Below are 20,211 nucleotides of genomic sequence, written 5' to 3' on the forward strand. Positions count from 1 at the left end.
TGTACAGGTTCCGTAACTTTCGGAACTGAGGTGACGCAAAACTTTTTTTGGTGTGTGTATATACAACAACTGTAATAAAAAATTTGAAGGTCAAACTTTTACAAAATGCTCTGAGTAGTCTTCTGGTTTGCAAGCGTTTCGCATCTGGTGGTAGAGGGCGTGACACCCCAGAAGAACACGGCCAAGTAAAACAAATTAACTGGTTCTAAAACATACACAAGGCTGTTATTACAAAATAAGAAGGTTGCCCAGAAAGTAATGTACCGCTTTTTTTTCTTCAACAATATTTATTGAACGTAATGAGAATTACACATACGAAAGACTGGTGTTTTATTTACACGCCGTATTTTTCCACGTAATCTCCATAACGTTCTATGGCCTTCCTTCAGTGCGAAGCAAGGACGTGTATGCCCTGTCGGTACCAATCCCTGTCCTGGTGGCGGAGCCACAGTGCGCTTCACTGTGTGGATCACCTCCTCATCGTCCTCAAAATGTCTTCCACCAGTGGCTTCCTTTAATGGAAAAAAACGAGTGGAAGTCGGAGGAAGTTAGGCCAAGTGGATCAGGTGTGACAGCCGTGGATGGTCTCCCCGACCGCTGCAAAACGTGGAGCTCCGCCGAACCGCCTTGTGATGACCTTGGCTTCCATACCCAGCTGTCTGTCGACAACAGATGCTCCTTAAACTTTGCACAAGCGTTTGTGAATATTCCACACAGTTTCTTTCTCTGCAGTGAGAAATTCAATGATGGCACGTTGCTTGTAACGTGCATAACCTACAAACGCCATTTTGAAACCGTCCTGCAGCTAAGCTTACTGTAGGAAGTGACGGTGACGGAAACTTGGCGCACTTACATACGAGACTTCCAATAATACACACATAACGTTTCACATTTGTAGCATTGTATTCGGCTGAGAAAAAAAAAATGAGGTGCATTACTTTCTTGGCAAACCTCGTAACAAAATAACACACGCAATATAGCGTGGGAACAAATAGCTAAATTTTATAATGTGAGGATTAGATTTACGGATTCCTACAGTACAGTCAGTTTTTAACAATATAATAAGGAACAAGTAAAAATTCCTGGTACCTCATAAAGGAACAGAGCCCTACAATACGTTAACACAATATTGATGCATTTGCAAGAAGTATAAAATTTTTGGGCTTATAGCCAGCACTACCGAGCTCAATAGACTGAAGAGCCAAAGAAACTGATACACCCGCCTAATATCGTGTAGGGCCCCCGCAAACACGCAGAAGTGTCGCAACAATAAGTGGCATGGGTTCGACTAGTGTGTGAAGCAGTGCTGGAGGGAAATGACTCCATGAATCCTGCAGGACTGTCCATAAATCCGTAAGAGTACGTGGGGGTGGAGATCTCTTCTGAACACCACGTTACAAGGCGTCCCAGATACGCTCTGTAATGTTCATGTCTGGGAAGTTTGATGACCAGTGGAGCTGCTTAAGCTCAGAAGTGCGTTCCTGGAGCCACTCTGTAGCAATTATGGACGTATGGGGTGTCGCATTGTACTGCTGGAATTGCCCAAGTCCGTCGGAATGCAGAATGGACATGAATGCCTACGTATGTGTCAACTGTCAGAGTCATAGCTAGACGTATCAGAAGTCCCGTATCACTCCAGTTGCACACGCCTCACCCCTTTACAGAGCATCCACCAGCTTGAACCGTCCCCTGCTGACATGCAGGCTCCATGGATTCATGACGTTGTCTCCATACCCGTACAAGTCTATCCGCTCGATACAAATTGAAACAAGACTCGTTCGACCAGGCAACATGTTTCCAGTCATCAGCAGTCCAATGTCGGTGTTGACGGGCCCAGGCGAGGCGTAAAGCTTTGCATCGTACAGTCATCAAGCTACGCGAGTGGGCCTTTGCTTCTGCAAGCCCATATAGATGACGTTCGCACGCTGACACTTGTTGATAGCACAGCATTGAAATCTGCAACAATTTGTGGAAGGGTTGCACTTCTGTCACGTTGAACGATTCTCTTCAGTCGTCGTCCGTCCCGTTCTCGCAGGATCTTCTTCTGGCATTAGCCAGTTCGGATTGCCCAAGTTAGCACGCGGCCTGTATAACGAGTCATAATTGCAGTTAGAACACCGCTGCTGCACTGCTACGTATAGGCAACCATTTTTAAAGATTCTCACCGGGTATTAATGGAGAGATGCATAAATGCAGCTCGCGGTCTCATGGCCGCACGTAGAGTAGGTCTGTGGCACTGATGACGCGTTTGCGAAATCCCAGAGCAACAGGTCGATTCGCGACACGGCTCAGCGACATTCACCTTTTTATCCGCTGCTGTGAACGGTGAGGATTGCATGTGATAAACTGAGATGGAATAGCCTAGGAAAGACTGTATTTCAAACGATAACGATTTGGAAGTTATTGGAAACAGGTTGAATGCATCGGCGCCAAACGATAAAGTGAAGAAAACGGCTAGAAGATGGCCTTGCTATCCTGTGTTAACAGCATCTTGGGAATAGAGAGTGTTGGAGTGATACACATTTTCTGAAGCCCTGGCGACTATCTTCAAAATACACCTTTTGGGCTGCAAAAAACTCAAAGCCGGGCTTCCTGTGTCGCGTTCGCTTTGGAAAAGGTAGATCTTACATCGGACACTAAAAGCATCGAGTTTGCCACGTGTCGTGGGGCGTACGTATTCTCACAGAAACCAATTTGTGCACTATGGAACATAGAGTAACGTAGATACGCGATATCGACTTTAAAGAATCGTCCGTTTCCCCTTCTGCTGCGGGACGGTGTAATTGAGGAAGTGAGTTATGTACAATTTTCATGTCTTTAGGCGGGTGAAGAGGTTTCGTCTCAGCACAACTTAGCAAGTCTCTCGGGAAACTAGCAGGTCGCGCGCTGCGCCAGACGCATCAGTTGCAGCTGTAGCGGCCCTGGGCAGCCACCCACACAAGCGGGGCACTGCCGCCGGCTGGGAACGCTGTCTGAGGAACCCACCGTCGCATCGCAGGAGCTTACATAATGCAGCATGGTAAAAACGCCTCGGCCAGGCACAGAGATGACACTGATAACAAAGAAATTTGGCTTTCGTGAAGTTTGTAAACGTTGAAAAATGACTTAAATTAAGCGTCAGCATGATCTAAAGAATAATTTTTATTTGCATAACTTATTAATGCAGCTGTGCTGCGCGTGTTTCATTCAGACTGATGAATCAGAGCACCGTATTACAAAATTCTTTGCTTTGCTGAGAGTATCGCCAACGGAAATTCTTACAGAGTAGCTGGACATTAGTGAGACAGCTTCTTTATTTCGAAAACTTTAGGAATCGACCGTATTTCTCTTTAAGGAAATCTACACCGAGTACGTGCGAAACTGCAACCACAGAAGAAAAGAGGGGAAAATTTCTTTTTATAGTATTGGGTAATCGGTGATTATGGACATGGGAAATAATGGACTGCACAAATATAAGAGGGAAAAGCGTGCCGCGCGGAGTGGCCGCTTTGTTTGAGGGGCCATGTCACGGATTGCGCGGCCCCTCGCGCCGGAGGTTCGAGTCCTCCCTCGGGCATGGCTGTGTGTCTGTGTTGTTCTTGGCATAGGTTAGTTTACGTAGTGTGTAAGTCGAGGGGCCAACGACCTCAGCAGACTGGTCCCTTAGGAATTCATACGCGTCTGGACACTTTGAAAAGCGTACGGTTCCATTTACATAAATAATTAATCATGTCAAAGCTGTGCGCATAATGAGTACCATGTTTCTTGTATGTTGGCTGAATGCAAACGCGGAAATGAATTTCGCTCTAGTGTTTGGTCAATTTTAATAACAATGCAACAGTTTTTATGCTTCAGTCTGCTACCGATGTATCGCCACCAGAAAGCAAAGCAGTAGGTGTAAACCGGCGGTTCTGCTCTGAAGGAAAAAGTGAGTCTTCATATTAATTGCTTTGTAAATAACTGGGGAATACTCCGCCAGTCTTCTGAACGCTTGGAAGAAAGCTGCGTCAATTGCAAAGCCAAAATGCAGTAACCTTTTACGAGGAACTTCACATATTCTGACACAACTTGTCATTGTTAATTACTAACAGAGACGACAAATGACTTGCTGGCAGATTTATCCTAAACATCAGATTTTGTGGCATCTTATGTGCAGTTATTCCCATATCTGAAACTATCTCCAAAGTCGGACTTCGTGGCATCCTACGTGCAATTATTTCCACATGTGAAACCATCTCCAACGAAGTTGTAAATAGAATCTACTTCCTGGGAAAATGTTAAACCAAGTTCATCAAATAAAATGGAAAACTTGGTCCGGTTTAGCTAAAAACATAATCCTTCCCTATGAAGTCCTATAATTTCTTCTGCATCCCGGAAGTGGATGCATCGGCAATTTAACAGAATAGGAGAAGGAAATTTCTTGTCGAAACATCGCTGCCCTCTTTCACGTGCTCATAAACCGAAAAAAAGGTTTTCTATCAGCCTATTTTTTTGTAATGTAGAGGAGATATTAGAGCGATCAGAGGCGATAAGCTTCTCTGTTAACAGTGTTATGCGTACTTGAGCAGTTTACAATATGATTTCATACAGTTCTCTTTCATAGTTCTAGCTGTTAGCAAACCGTTTTTGGACCCAGATGTAAACTCCTCAACAACCAGAAATATACTTATAAAGGGAAACGTGTGTAATCCATCTTACATGCGCCCTCAGTGGCGTTGTTGGTCTTCATCTGCGACGGAGGAGTTACACTTGGCTCTTCGTGATAGTACATGTGAGCATTCGTGTGTGGTGTTTGCAGGTCCCCACAGAGGGCAGAGCTCGGCCGCTGGCAGCGCGCTCTGGTGAGCCGCGCAGGGCGCAGGGCGTGGCTGCGGCTGGGCGAGGAAGAAGGGCTGCAGGCCGCGGGGGAGGCGCCGCCCCCACTCGCCAGGCTCGACCTGCGCAGCCCGCTGCTGCTGGGGTGAGTCCAGTCCAGCACTCTGTTCCCCATCTCTTCTACCTTCACCTTGTGCAGCATGTTAGGCATATAGGTGCAGATACTGTAATCACTGGTGCCTTAATATGTAAACACATAAGTGTCTTTTTCTTTATTTGACTGATGCGCTTCCTTCAAACACGTCACATAAATCACTATCTGATGTTTTCTACACGGTTGTAGCTCCACCACGAAGTGGACTGTGCCTATCGATATAGACGATCCATTTTGCCTCAAGTGCCCACACTTTAATGCTTGACCTATATACACTACTGGCCATTAAAATTGCTACACCAAGAAGAAATGCAGATGATAAACTGGTATTCATTGGACAAATATATTATACTAGAAATGACATATGATTACATTTTCACGCAATTTGGGTGCATAGATCCTGAGACATCAGTACCCTGACCAACCACCTCTGGCCGTAATAACGACCTTGATACGCTTGGGCATTGAGTCAAACAGAGCTTGGATGGCGTGTACAGGTACAGCTGCCCATTCAGCTTCAACACCATACCACGGTTCATCAAGAGTAGTGACTGGCGTATTGTGACGAGCCAGTTGCTCGGCCACCATTGACCAAACGTTTTCAATTGGTGAGAGATCTGGCGAATGTGCTGGCCAGGGCAGCAGTCGAACATTTTCTGTATCCAGAGAGGCCCGTACAGGACTTACAACATGCGGCCGTGCATTATCCTGCTGAAATGTAGGGTTTTGCAGGGATCGAATGAAGGGTAGAGCCACGGGTCGCAACATATCTGAAACGTAACGTCCACTGTTCAAAGTACCGTCAATGCGAACAAGAGGTGACCGAGACGTGTAACCAATGGCATCCCATACCATCACGCCGGGTGATACGCCAGTATGGCGATGACGAATACACGCTTCCAATGTGCGTTCACCTCGATGTCGCCAAACACGGGTGCGACCATTATGATACTGTAAACAGAACCTGGATTCATCAGAAAAAATTACGTTTCGCCATTCGTGCACCCAGGTTCGTCGTTGAGTACACCATCGCAGGTGCTCCTGTCTGTGATGCAGAGTCAAGGGTAACCGCAGCCATGGTCTCAGAGCTGATCGTCCGTGTTGCTGCAAACGTCGTCGAACTGTTTGTGCAGATGGTTGTTGTCTTGCAAACGTCCCCATCTGTGGACTCAGGGATCGAAACGTGGCTGCACGATCCGTTACAGCCATGCGGATAAGATGCCTGTCATCTCGACTGCTAGTGATACAAGGCCGCTGGGATCCAGCACGGCGTTCCGTATTACCCTCCTGAACCAACCGAGTCCATGTTCTGCTAATACTTATTGCATCTCGAGAAACGCGAGCAGCAATGTCGCGATACGATAAACCGCAATCGTGATAGGCTACAATCCGACCTTTATCAAAGTCGGAAACGTGATTACTCCTCCTTACGCGAGGCATCACAACAACGTTTCACCAGGCAACGCCGGTCAACTGCTGTTTATGTATGAAAAATCGGTTGGAAATGTTCCTCATGTCAGCATGTTGTAGGTGTGGCCACCGGTGCCAGCCTTGTGTGAATGCTCTGAAAAGCTAATCATTTGCATATCACAGCATCTTCTTCCTCACCGTTAAATTTCGCGTCTGTAGCACGTCAATTTCGTGGTGTAGCAATTTTAATGGCCAGTAGTGTAACACAGTGGTCAAAAGAAATGTTGCATATCCCTTTATTGTAAATACTTGACATAATAGGATATAAATCTGATTTTGTTCTGTCAGAAATAGTCACAAAAAATGAAAATAAAAAACATATTTCCTCTTTGTAATCAGAAACAACGACAAAAAAACAAACCCCTACAAAACATTCCGATGCAGACACTAAAGTTTCTTCTCAAAGTCATCTTACGTAACATCCTGTGTATGGTCCATCTGGCCTGCTCATAACTGAAGACACTTTTCAATGCCGTTAGGCATACTCCTTACCAAATGGTCCAGATAAGCCTGAGGGACATTGTTTCGTTTCTCCACAAAGGCCTCTATTTGGTCTCTGGTGGGACAGGATGATAGTCAACTGCTCGTTCTAGCATGACTCAAGCATTTTAAATGCAGCTGCGATCTGAAAAATATGGGGGCCATTTCATCCGAGCGTTTGTACGTTCCACTAGGAAAGTGTTTACAAGATTCTGATGATGAGGGCACGTATTATCATCCATCAGCGTGAATCCCACTCCAATATTTTCACCAAACGGAGTGTCCGCCCCCGGTAGCTGCGTGGGCAGCGTGAAAGAATGTCACTCCTAAGGGCCCGGGGATTTTCTTCGCTCAGGGACTCGGAGTTGTGTTGTCCTAATCATCATCATTTCATCCCCATCGACGCGCAGGTCGGCGAAGTGGCGTAAACTCGAAAGAACTGCACCAGGCGAACGGTCTACCCGACGGGAGGCCGTAGCCACTCGACATTTATTTACCAAACGGGATCACAATGTGTGCAAGTACGTCGTCCCGATACTTCACACTAGCTAGCTTCCCATGTATTGAAATAAGCCGTGTCCTGTGCCCATATAAGATTCCACTTCGAAACATGACTGAACCACCTTGATATGGGTAGCGATCGACGATACAGTTGGGGTGCTAACGTTGTCTTCGTTGCCTCTACACACGAATTTGAGCATTGTCAGGGTGGAGACTGATAGAGGTCTCATCAGAAAAGAGCGTTGTATCCCACTGCTGCCTTGTCTGCAAAGACTGGTTTCATGCCAATGCGAGACGAGACCCTCTCCGAACCCGATTTACAGGAAGAGCCTTGAGAAGCCTTCTGGCACGCAATCCCTGCTCATGGTGCCTATTTCGTATCATTTGTGTTGACACCAGCACTCCCATAGCAGTTTGGAACTGCTGCCATAGACATGTCGCATTGTGTTTAGGGCGTCTACTTGCTGTTATACGCAGATATCGGCCCCGCACACCGCGGCCAGTACTGTGACGATCCAAATTCTATAGGCACTACCTTGACTCACAGCGACATTCACCAGTCTCATTCGCTGCCCCATTCGAGTGACTATAAGGAGCCTCTGAACGTATGTTACTGTTGTCCAAACCGCCCTGAAACGACACAACTCTCGTGATGATACACAGCAAGAGTACTGCAATGTTTACAGGAGACATGGTTACCACAGACTGCACATACTGCCCCCTCGTGGTAGAAACATGGACTGTTTCCTCTAGAATGACATTACAAACAAACCAATGTATTGATATCATAAAGTGTTTCTGGGCCACAACCCCGAAATTTAAAGTTTCGGCAATATGAAACATTTATTTTGACCACTGTATGTTCAGTGATGCTGTAGCGGTGCTTCAGTGCGGATGCAAAATAATGTCCGACCTCTCGCGGCAATACAGTAGGGCTGGAACAAAGACTATTGATGGACAGGGAACACTGCAGTGTGCGGCATACGGAGATTTGGGTTGGAAGGGAGACGTGCTCGGATAGACGAATTGACACAGTCTGATCTGGCCACACGTTCTAAATATAGCGCACTTCTATAGACAGGCCATGATCAAAGCCACTCTTGTACAGACAGGATCACGCCCGACCACGTGCTTATGAGGTGGAACGATTCCTACGAGACGATCTACGTCTGGATCTCCTGAACATCATGGACATCCATTTCTCGATTACGGTCAAGATGATAAATGCCAAGATGTGCTCGACTGGAGTGAACAAATTCGTGAACTTACTTAAGTCCGACGGTCCCATCGATGTCGTTACAGTGGATCCCGGAGCTTGGACTTGCACGACTTTAGTGTATTTGAATTCTGGTTTGAGGTGCATGCTGATGTCGTAACTGCGGGCTTCCGACAGTATGGAAACATGATCAAGCATGTGTCTGAGAAATGGCGGACATTTGAGACCTTTAACGCGTACAGTGGTGTCCGGCAAATAAAGATCGAACTGATAATACACGTAACGTCCTACATGGTCATCGGCGGTTGCTGTGCAGTAGTGATGTACGGTAGCCAACCACGTACGTGTTCTGGCTGTGGCCGGGAAGGCCATGCCAGATCGGGGTGTATTCAACGCTGACTGACACAGACACCTATCAGATCGACCCCAAGGGCGGTGGCGACGATCATTACCCTCACTTACGTGAAAGTGACGAAGTGACGAAGAAGTCACGGCTCACATGCAGGTGCTGATGTCCTGCGAATCCAATAAGGACACTACCAAGCTTTTACCGCCACCCCAGGCGACGACAATCCTGGAATATCCCAAACCGCTGTGACCAGGGGACTCTTAAGAAAAGATGGACTTTGACAACAGGGTCGTGCCGACATCAGCCTTCCTTACTGAGGAAGCGATGGCGAACGATCACCACCCACACTCTGACACGGAAACTCGGGTCTACAAGTAACGATCACATCGTAAACATAAAGAGCGACGGCGCGCATCTTCCGACAATTGCCTCCTCCGCATGACGTAAAAGGACAGCGACGGGGTTGCAGAGGGCTTAACGACGCGCCGGTGCTTGGGTAGGCCCACCTGACGTCTTCCACACTCTAGATATGGTCTTCTCGTCTCTTCTCGACCTTCTGGATAGAACGCCAATGGAAGATGACCCTACATCAGTAGCCCTTTGGAAAGAGGTACGTTATGTGACCTTTGGAAATTCTAACACTACAGCAGCCCCCAACTTACGGCTCGCGGGCAGACGAAGTTGAACGTGTCACGCCGATAGAAGAGGGAGGGAGGGAGGGAGGGAGGGAGGGAGGGAGGGAGGGAGAGAGAGAGAGAGAGAGAGAGAGAGAGAGAGAGAGAGAGAGAGGAAAGTAAGGGCGATATGGCGATATCCAGTGTACCCTTACCACTCGGGTGACCAAGTAAGTGGCAGTGAGTCAGCGGCGTTTAGTCGACGATATCCCATTCCTTCGTCGTCCCTGACGACACCGCCTGAGATGGAGACAAAACAACAAACTTTTCGGCTGTCAGCAATAAGACTTAACACTATCAGAACCCTCCATAAATTTGCCATGCTGCAAGACGTACTTAATGCTGCGGATATCAACATCGCTCTCATGAAAGAGGTATGCGTAGCCAGCTTTCCCGGCGTTTTCGATTATACAGCTGAAGTCTACCAAGCTTCACCCATCGGCAGCGGCATCGCCGTTGTACTTAGAAAGGGCTTGGTAGAAGGTGACGTTCAGTATCTCGCCAACGCAGGGTGCATGGCCGTCACAGTGAATGGATTCTGACTCGTCAATGTTTATGCCCCTTCCGGTACCGATCGACAGTGGGAACGCCTCAGCTTTTTTTGCAGCGGACATTGCGCTGCTCTGCCAGGGTCGTTTAGAAGGTCTGATGATTGGTGTGGACTAACTGTACACAAGCGTCTCCGGACCATCTCCCATGCCATTCCACTTACGCTGAGCTTGAAGTACTCATCCGCAGTCTTCAACAGCTGGACACATCGCGCTACGACCACGATGGTTAAAAAAAAAAATGGCTCAGAGCACTATGGGACTTAACATCTGTGGTCATCAGTCCTCTATAACTTAGAACTACGTAAACCTAACTAACCTAAGGACATCACACACATCCATGCCCGAGGCAGGATTCTAACCTGCGACCGTAGTGGAGGCGCGGGTCCAGGCTGTAGCGCCTAGAACCGCTCGGTCACCCTGGCCGGCTACGACCACGATGATAGATACTGTTATTCTGACTTCACAAGTCACTCCAGCCGAATTGACAGGGTTTATATCACTCGCTCACTCCAGACACTGATATGCAATGCGGAGCTATAGCCAACAGCTTTTTCGGATTACTCAGCTTACATATATTCCATAGACCTCATTTTCCTTCAGGCTATTGCGAAGTAAAAGCCCATGGAAACTCAACAACTCAACACCTCCCATTTCACCTCCCCAGTCTATCGAGTAGCCATATACGATACATGGAATAAGTGTGTCTGTCGTCGTGATCTTCACCCCTCAGGCCCAGGATGGTGAACTGGCTGCACAAAACCGGCCCTCAGGCTTTCATTACGTATGGTACAGAAAGTGCTGCATGGTGCAGACACACAATGGACTTTTATTTTACTATCTTCAGAGAATGTTCGCTTTGGAGTTTCATCGGACTTCAAGCATCTGTTGTTGCTGTGTTTGACAAAGATATGCCAAGAACTGGTGTCTCCAGTGCTACTACTCACTGTAACCTTTTCAGAAGGACTGATAATCGCTATTCATAACCCGAATGGTGGGTCCCATATCCATGATTACCGACCCTTGACGCTGCTGAATAGTGACACGAAAATTTTCACCAGATTGACGGCTACCCTTTTTGGGAGTACAATAGAGTATCAAGCATCTCTGGGGGATCTCCACAACATACATGCAGCGCTATGCCAGTGCAGGGACTTGATAACACTGGCGAAAGTTTGGAACATACCAGGTGCGCTGACACCCATCGAATTTAGTCAAGCATTTAACCAAGTTGACTGCAGTTCGCTGGAGCATGTGATATCTGGACAGCTGTATCAAAGTGAAGTGGTGATGCACCTACTTTGCGATGTGTCGTTGGGGTGTTCGTTAACAGTCGTTTAACGACGGCCTCCAGATACGCCATTCAGTGCGCCAAGACTCCCCGTTATCAACGATATTATACGCATTGGCCTTAGTACTCTTGTTAGGTCGCTACGCCGTACACTGACTGGAATGATGCTCAGTACTGCCATCTTCCGAAGCACCACGTACGCAGACGAGTTGATGCTGGTCCTCCGTGGCGGTGATGATACGAGAATTGCCATGGAATGGATGACTATCTATGGGGCAGCGGCTGGTAGCTGCATTAATGTCGAAAAGTCAGTCTCCATGCATATAGGGACAGTGTCACCCCACTTGGGAACCGCGCGACCACTACAGTCGCAGGTTCGAATCTTGGCTCGGGCGTGGATGTGCGTATGTCCTTAGAGTAGTTAGGTTTAAGTAGTTCTAAGTTCTAGGGGACTGATGACGTCAGAAGTTAAGTCCCATAGTGCTCAGAGCCATTTTTGAACCCCACTTGGGTCAGCGACCAGTCGCGATGCATGGGTTTACACTGCTGCAAGACGACGTGTATTAACAGGAACCTACCTCACAAAATAAGAGTAGGGATAGAAGATCGGCGTCTGCACACTTTGAAGATTCTCCAGAGGGCACACTATGTCATGTCGCGCATCCCACACGTCACATAGGTTCTTCCAATAACGAATTCAATGGCCTGCAGCATTACGGCGACTCTAGGTTAGCGCAGGAATGTTGTTCAAAGTTGATATGAATCCCTAACTCTGCCCAAGGTCACCGAGGACCAGGACTAGTGAACGTTTACGATAGAGTGGTGGCCTTGTTTGTTAGTCAACGTTTATGTTTATGGCATCGTTGTCCCACGAGTGTTGCCTCACGAGCTTGCTTCTGGAAGCACTAGCACCAGTCTGCCCCGAGCCCCGGTGTCGTTGCAAAACATCCTGGCACCATCCTTCTATCCTGGGGCGTTCCTGTTTGGAACTCAGTTATACATGCGGCGCTCTTCTGGCTCCACCCTTGGCGACGGCGAAGAAGATCTACAGCGCCATGCAACAGAGAACGGAGACGACATCTGAGTGCAGTGGGAAAAAAAAAAAAATCTCCAGCACGCAACGTTGTGCCGTGTGATGAACAGTTCACACAGCCATGCTCATCTCAGACGTCCAGTGCACCTGGTATGTGATAGTCAATAGAAAACACACCATACAGGAATGTCTACACAAAATATGCAAGGCTGAGTTCTCCAACTACGTGCAATGTAATGTGATTGACACAGACGAACATCGCCTTAGCTGCAGAGAGGCCACAGCGGTATGACACTTCGACAAACAAATGTTTCTTTTTACTGCTGGTAACACAAACACACATCACCACTCGAACTCTTCTTCTTCCAGACGAGAGGTACTATTCAAGGACCAAGACCAACGACTTCACGTGGATGCGTGGCCATGTAGTCCATTACTTATTTAGCGAAGGCCAAAAGGATGTACTTTATTTTTGGAACTACATGCAGGAACGGCCTTGTGCAATGCTTACGAACCCCCAATATAGACAATTTTTTCCAACTTGTCTCTGTATTGTACTACACAACCCGCCACGCAGCTGGATCATATCCATGGTGAGAGATGATGAACATATTATAACGCAGATGGCTTTAGAACAAGACACGGTGATCCAACAAAAGATACAAGAAGATACGCTAGGATGGTCTGGCAACTAGTAATGGAGTGAATGTTTGTTTTGTTTCTGTCAGAGACGATCCTCCCTTTTCTTTTATTTCTTCTTGGCACGACGTGATGTCGTATATATAGATTGAAAAAATTAATAAAAAAAATGCTTCTGGATAGCATTTAGTTTGTTCTTTTATCCTGTTCCCCTTGCGCTTTCTTTCTCCCTTAACGAAGGGAACGCCATGGCCAGGACTCGAGAGACTTCAACCGCCCACTCTGTCCCCCCTCCCCCACCCTCCTCTAACCCCCGACACCATCACCCCTTTGGTTTTTAAAAAAGGTTGATATCTTGGTAAAAAAAAAAAATCGGTTGAAGCGACCGCTGGTGTAAAGCGGTAAATCCGGGTTCGAATTACAAGCCGGAACACATTGTCATTTGTCACCACTGACTTATTTCAGTGCCCCAAGGCAGCGAAAAGTCGTAAATATCTTTCAAGTATCTTTGAATTGCTTGTACCACGCATAGTTGGAGGTATTAACTAACCTGAAATATACTACTCGTAATGGCTTCAATTATTAGTCTACAAACTAAATAAAATACTGTTGTAATGCTGTTCAGTAGACTGTCTTCAGTCATCGATAAATATATCTGCACTTGTACCTGTAACACTGTCTATATTTATTACGAGAGAACATGTGGAACATCTATGTAGAAGACGCATATCTGGTTGATATAGAGGAAACTGTGAAACATATGACAGAATAAACTCGTCATCATTCGATAAAACAGGAAAATTGTTGCGATGCATACAGTTCTCGATACCTTCGCCTGTACTTTGACAGACAGCCTCTTAAGACATAATGATAAACAGTTCAATTCTCATCACCGTGGTGGAAGGAAGATCAGAAACCACGGTTACTTATATGTTGCTACATTTGGCCCAGGCCACCTTTTCACCATAGTTCGAGACCGGGCCTAGATCTTATTTCTGTGAGTGTACAGCAGCAGTCACTAAAGAACTTATCCCACCTTGGCTGAACATTATGGATGCCGGACGAGTGGCCAGCTATTGCTCTCTTGCTGTGTGAGGAACAGGAGGACACGTCTGTTTGAGTTTGACCAGCCTTTCATCTGTCAGTGGCCCTTCATTGCATTTTGTCCCGTATTGACGTCTCGCCAACTTTTGACCGCACTCTCTATCCTTCTTTCTTTACTAGCGTTTAACCCGTCTTAAGGACTCAGCTGTTTTCAAGACCTGACAAATATCTCTTTTTCTTTTTTTTTTTTTTAAACTGTGGCGCAGGCTCTTGCTCCTGGCACAATCCTCACTATGTTAGTGAAGTCGCGTGCGGCATCTTTATGTGGATCATATAAAGTTTATTCTGTGTGTTATCATATTTCGTGTATCGTATTTTTTGAGGGAGATATTGTGAAACAATCAAGTACGTGCGTAATGAGAGTCGAGCACCGCTCAAAAGCCTCTGGATGGTGCACCAGACCAACGGTTGTAAATCGGCCATGTGCGTTCGATATGGATCTCTCTTGCAAATTAACGACCAACGCGTTTAGCTACAAGAGCAGGCCCGTTCTCTCAGTTCGCCATTCATGTAATAATCTCAGAGACCCACAGCAAGAAATTCCGTCGTACCATCAAACACTGAGTTTGTCCGCAATGTGCATCTGGCGCAAGCGCTTCTGTGCCGCTGGTATCTATGTGACTGTTTCTTTTAGGTTCTAGCGTGTTAACAAATAACTTTAATCTCAGTTATTTATTCGCCCAGGATTATTTAAGTTTTTATCATTGTCCATTGACTTGTGGAACGCTGTGTATATTTATACACTCTCTGGTCAAAAGTATCTGGACGCCCCAATGTAACGCGTAAGTAACCACAACACACCACAACAGATGGGTCAACCAGAATAAATGAAGTGGCGAGTTTTGTCAGAAGTGAAGCGGTAACAGCAGAAAGGGGTGCTCAAGGGAGTTCAGTGATTTTGTATGTGGGCAAGTCATTGGATGTCACCTCAATGACAGATCCGTCAGGGGCGTTTCAACCATTATAAAGCTACTCAAGTTTCCGGTTACTCTATCTGATACGTATGAAAACTGTCGTGGGATGAACCACCAACACTTACACAATCCACAAAGGTGTGTGTTACCTCAAATGTGTGGGAATTCCTAAGGGATCAAACTGCTGAAGCCGTCTGTCCCTAGAATTACACACTACATAAACTAACTTAAACTAACGTATGCTAAGAACAACACATACATCCATGATCGAGGAAGGAATCGAACCTCCTGCGGGAGGGGCCGCGCAATCCGTGACATGCCGTCCGGGGTGGCCGAGCGGTTCTAGGCGCTACAGTCTGGAACCTCGCGACCGCTACAGTCGCAGGTTCGTATCCTACCTTCAGCCATGTATGTGTGTGATGTCCTTTGGTTAGTTAGGTTTAAGTAGTTCTAAGTTCTAGGGTACTGATGACCTCAGAAGTTAAGTCCCATAGTGCTCAGAGCCATTTGAAACATTTTTGAATCCATGAGATGGCGCTTTAGACCGCACGGCCACCCTGCACGGCTTGTGTGGTACTTCACTTCAATTACGTCCACTCACACAATGCATCACTAATGAGGCAACGTCAGTTGTGGGGTTAGGAAGTTTGCCAAATTTATCCAAGATGGTCGATTCAAGATGGCAGCCATAGATGTGGCATTGTCGCACTGACATCATGATGGGAAATTCAGATTTTGGCAACAAATGGAGTACATTACCTAACCTAACTCCTCCCATCGCTCGTACCACTCTTACGACGTCACCCACACCCAACCACCACCACACCCCTGGAAATGGTGGGGAACAGTCACTCTCTGTTCAGCTGATGGAGGGAAAGCTTAAGTTAATGTACTTTATTTATTTTTGGTGGGAAACTGAAGTAATCCTAATTACACATCTATATACAAAGTGCTACAGAATGAGTGCATAAAATCGCAATACGGATCAAAATTGACGATATCACACAACTGGTGTTACTTGGCTGGAAAAAATTTCACTCTACCACTCGAAACTAGTAGCAGCCGGACTCAAAATAAATAGTAACTCTATGCAGGATGCTCCCTTCACATACAATCGAAATAAACTTTATGCTCCACTTGTAAATTGGTGGCAAAAGACTCAGTCCAAAGTGATAACTGAAACAGCCCCAAACTAGTACACACTTAGAAATTCTGCAATGTTAAAAAGCGATAACTGTGATGATATTAAAAAATTGGACTACACATACCTGCTACTGATAATAACACCATACTAAAAATTAACTGCACAGAGAGTAACACCACTTCGTCTGTAGTTTAAGGCCGTATACTGCGAGGTATAAAAACAACACCACAAAGTTTTGTAAATTACCGGGTGCACAGACGATGTTAAAAACTACTACACACGGTGCTCGTAATTGCGTATCTAATGCACAGCGGGCGCAGCATGGGATCCTCGGCTGCCTGTGGGACTATAGTTTTAGCTCACTCAGTGGTCTACCGACGACTGCGGCTTGTAGAGGAGCTGCCGCACTCGCCATCGAATTAGCAGTAACCGATCTAACAAATGCGCCAGACACTTGTCGTCTTACATAGGTGTCGCCAACCGCTGCGCCGTATTCTGTCTGTTTACATACTTTTGTATTTGAATACGCTTGCCTATACCAGTTTCTTTGGCGCTTCAATGTATGTAATAAATCACAGACAGGGGTAAATTGGATTGTCGACACGCCACATACTACTGAGGGCTGTTTTCCAGCGTAGTGCCACAAATGTTTATGCGACAGCCAGTTTACAAACCCTAGGATCATACACATTCCTGATTCCTTTTTGGCTATTGGTTCGCTATTTCAAGGCACTTATTTTAGGATCATTTACTGACTGTCGCAGACCTGTAGTGTCAAAATGGCGCTGGCGGTAGAGGATTCTAAAATTATTTAGAAACAGTGAACTAAAGGTATCATTGCTCCAAAGTCAATAATGAAAGATCTGTAGCCGTCCATCTAGTTTCAGAAAAGTACGACATCCAGTCACGAAATTAGAAGACGCACACTGCTAACAATTCATACACTACTCTCCAAGGCGGCCGGGGTGGCCGAGCTGTTCTAGGCGCTACAATCTGGAACCGGGCGACCGCTACGATCGCAGATTCGAATATGGACTCGGGCATGGATGTGTGTAATGTCCTTAGGTTAGTTCGGTTTAAGTAGTTCTAAGTTCTAGGGGACTGATGACCCCAGAAGTTAAGTCCCATAATGCTCAGAGCCATTTGAATCATTTGGACTACTCTCCATACTAGGAACCACAGAATTCCACTGTTACTGTGTACAACAAACAAATAGGAATACAGCGGAAAGTAAATGGGTAAAAAAATCACATAAAACGCACCACCTTCAAATTTGCACGGGAACAAATGTAATTTATTGCCTTCGATGAAATATCGCCATATAATCCCCTTCGTTCAGTGAAACGCCACGTGCAGTTAGTTGATGGCTCCACACTTTAATATAAGATCTGTCTTTCTAAGGATCATTTGCACGGTCACTAAAAAGCAAGACTTACACAGAAAACCAGAAAAGAACTAATTAGAATTCCTCATCCGAGAAGGGAATGCTCTTTCGATTTTTGCAGTCTTTCTCGATATGAAAATTAATTCTGTTGCTCGCCAAGGATCACAATTCCCGACGTCAGTATAACACTTTACAACGCCATCTCCACCCTATGGGTCCTCACGAGCACTGCAGGCAGACACAATTTCGCAAGCTCCAAACCGCTCCACAGTTCTAAAAATCAAGCCCTTCAGTCACTGAGTCTCCAGAGCAAAATGTATGAAGGAGGTTCTGGCGGAAGTAAATCTGTGAGGGAGGTTGCTGGATCGTGCTCGGATAGCGCAGTCGTTACAGTACTTGCCCATGGAAAATGTTCCAGTTTCGGGTCCTAGTCCGGCACACAGTTTTAATGTTCTGGGATGTTTCAAACCAGGGCACAGTCCATTGCTGAGCGATTGTGGCGGCATGAATTGTCCAGTTAAACTACCTACAATCTACAATGAATGTTCATTGTAGAATGTAGAAACCTATGGACAATTATGGCCACCGTAATTAGAAACTCTTTGTAAGGCAGTGCGTCCTGCCAAGATCTGCAGAAGCTTAATTCCACAAGATACTGATCATTATGAGAAAATTATTAACATGTGAAATCAGCCACGTAAGCCCAGAACACTACCCACTGAGGAGGATTAAAAAAAAGAAAAACGAGCAGCCATCCTCCCCAGGCTGAACAAAGTCTCTGTGCTCACGCACCGGAAACTGGTCCTTATGTTTACAATAGCGAACAGGACAGCAATCACGAGCAGCAGGAAACGATACAACTTGCAGCCGGTCTGCCTTCAGCGCTAAAAGGGTGGGACACGACAGTTGGAAGACGCTGAGGCCCCGTTGGGTAGTGGCGGCGCACCTGGTGTCTTGTACGTTACGTTAAGCCGGTATTGCACGGCGCGCATAACGCGTCCAAGTCACGTGCAGACGTGCTACTCATCAGCGGAACGGATGAAGCTGCGATTTTAGCAGACGGTTTATCCAACAGGAAGAAATAGGAACCGTTTTACTCTGTCGTAGATTCGCGCATGCGCAGTAGGTGTATTGGCGCATGCGCAGAACGCAGCGTTTTAGCGGGCTTTCTATTTGTACATACGTGAGCTTTTGAAGCCGTTTATGCCTACTGTGAGATATATTGTAGACATTTTCTCAATGAGTAACTTTTTTTGAGCTGCATCAATAAAACCAATGAAAATTCTATATCTTTGTATTGCCGTTGAAAAAAGCTGTATATCTCGTGATAGCTTTTTAGAGTAGAAATGAAATGAAACAAAGACAGTATAAGGGTGCTTATTGAGGCAAATAGCAAGGGAAGGTGTCTGTATGATCCTTTAGATACGCTGTACAATTAAGAAGGTACAACTAAAAATGTTTTATTTTGACTTTGGGTAAGATAGATACTGCGTATAGGAAAATTAAAGAGACCTTTGGAGGAAAAAGAACGACTTGTATGACTATCAAGAGCTCAGATGGAAACCCAGTTCTAAGCAATGAAGGGGAAGCAGGAAGGTGGAAGGGGTATATAGAGGGTCTATACAAGGGCGATGTACTTGAGGACAATATTATGGAAATGGAAGAGGATGTAGATGAAGATGAAATGGGAGATACGATACTGCGTGAAGAGTTTGACAGAGCACTGAAAGACCTGAGTCGAAACAAGGCCCCCGGAGTAGACAACATTCCATTGGAACCACTGACGGCCTTGGGAGAGCCAGTCCTGACAAAACTCTACCATCTGGTGAGCAAGATGTATGAAACAGGCAAAATACCCTCAGACTTCAAGAAGAATATAATAATTCCAATCCCAAAGTAAGCAGGTGTTGACAGATGTGAAAATTATCGAACTATCAGTTTAATCCTACCCCCATGAACCATGGACCTTGCCGCTGGTGGGTAGGCTTGCGTGCCTCAGCGATACAGATGGCCGTACCGTAGGTGCAATCACAACGGAGGGGTATCTGTTGAGAGGCCAGACAAACGTGTGGTTTCTGAAGAGGGGCAGCAGCCTTTTCAGTAGTTGCAGGGGCAACAGTCTGGATGATTGACTGATCTCGCCATGCAACACTAACCAAAACGGCCTTGCTGTGCTGGTACTGCGAACGGCTGAAAGCAAGGGGAAACTACAGCCGTAATTTTTTCCAAGGGCATGCAGCTTTACTGTATGGTTAAATGATGATGGCCTCCTCTTGGGAAAAATATTCCGGAGGTAAAATAGTCCCCCATTCGGATCTCCGGGCGGGGACTACTCAAGAGGACGTCGTTATCAGGAGAAACAAAACTGGCATTCTATGGATCGGAGCGTGGAATGTCAGATCCCTTAATCGGCCAGGTAGGTTAGAAAATTTAAAAAGGGGAATGGATAGGTTGAAGTAAGATATAGTCGGAATTAGTGAAGTTCAGTGGCAGGAGGAACAAGACTTTTGGTCAGG

At 46.2% G+C, this 20,211-nt stretch overlaps 1 protein-coding gene across 1 annotated transcript in view; it reads left to right on the forward strand.

Annotated features, from left to right (window-relative positions):
- LOC126330717 (agrin-like) overlaps positions 1-20,211 on the forward strand; it is a 195,961-nt gene that overhangs the window by 146,982 nt on the left and 28,768 nt on the right. The window contains exon 17 of the mRNA XM_049996390.1: positions 4,778-4,939. Within this exon, the coding sequence (XP_049852347.1) occupies positions 4,778-4,939 (162 nt within the window). The remainder of the gene's footprint in view (positions 1-4,777; positions 4,940-20,211) is intronic.

Source organism: Schistocerca gregaria, chromosome 2, assembly GCF_023897955.1.
Source record: "Schistocerca gregaria isolate iqSchGreg1 chromosome 2, iqSchGreg1.2, whole genome shotgun sequence".
Lineage (NCBI taxonomy): Eukaryota > Metazoa > Arthropoda > Insecta > Orthoptera > Acrididae > Schistocerca > Schistocerca gregaria.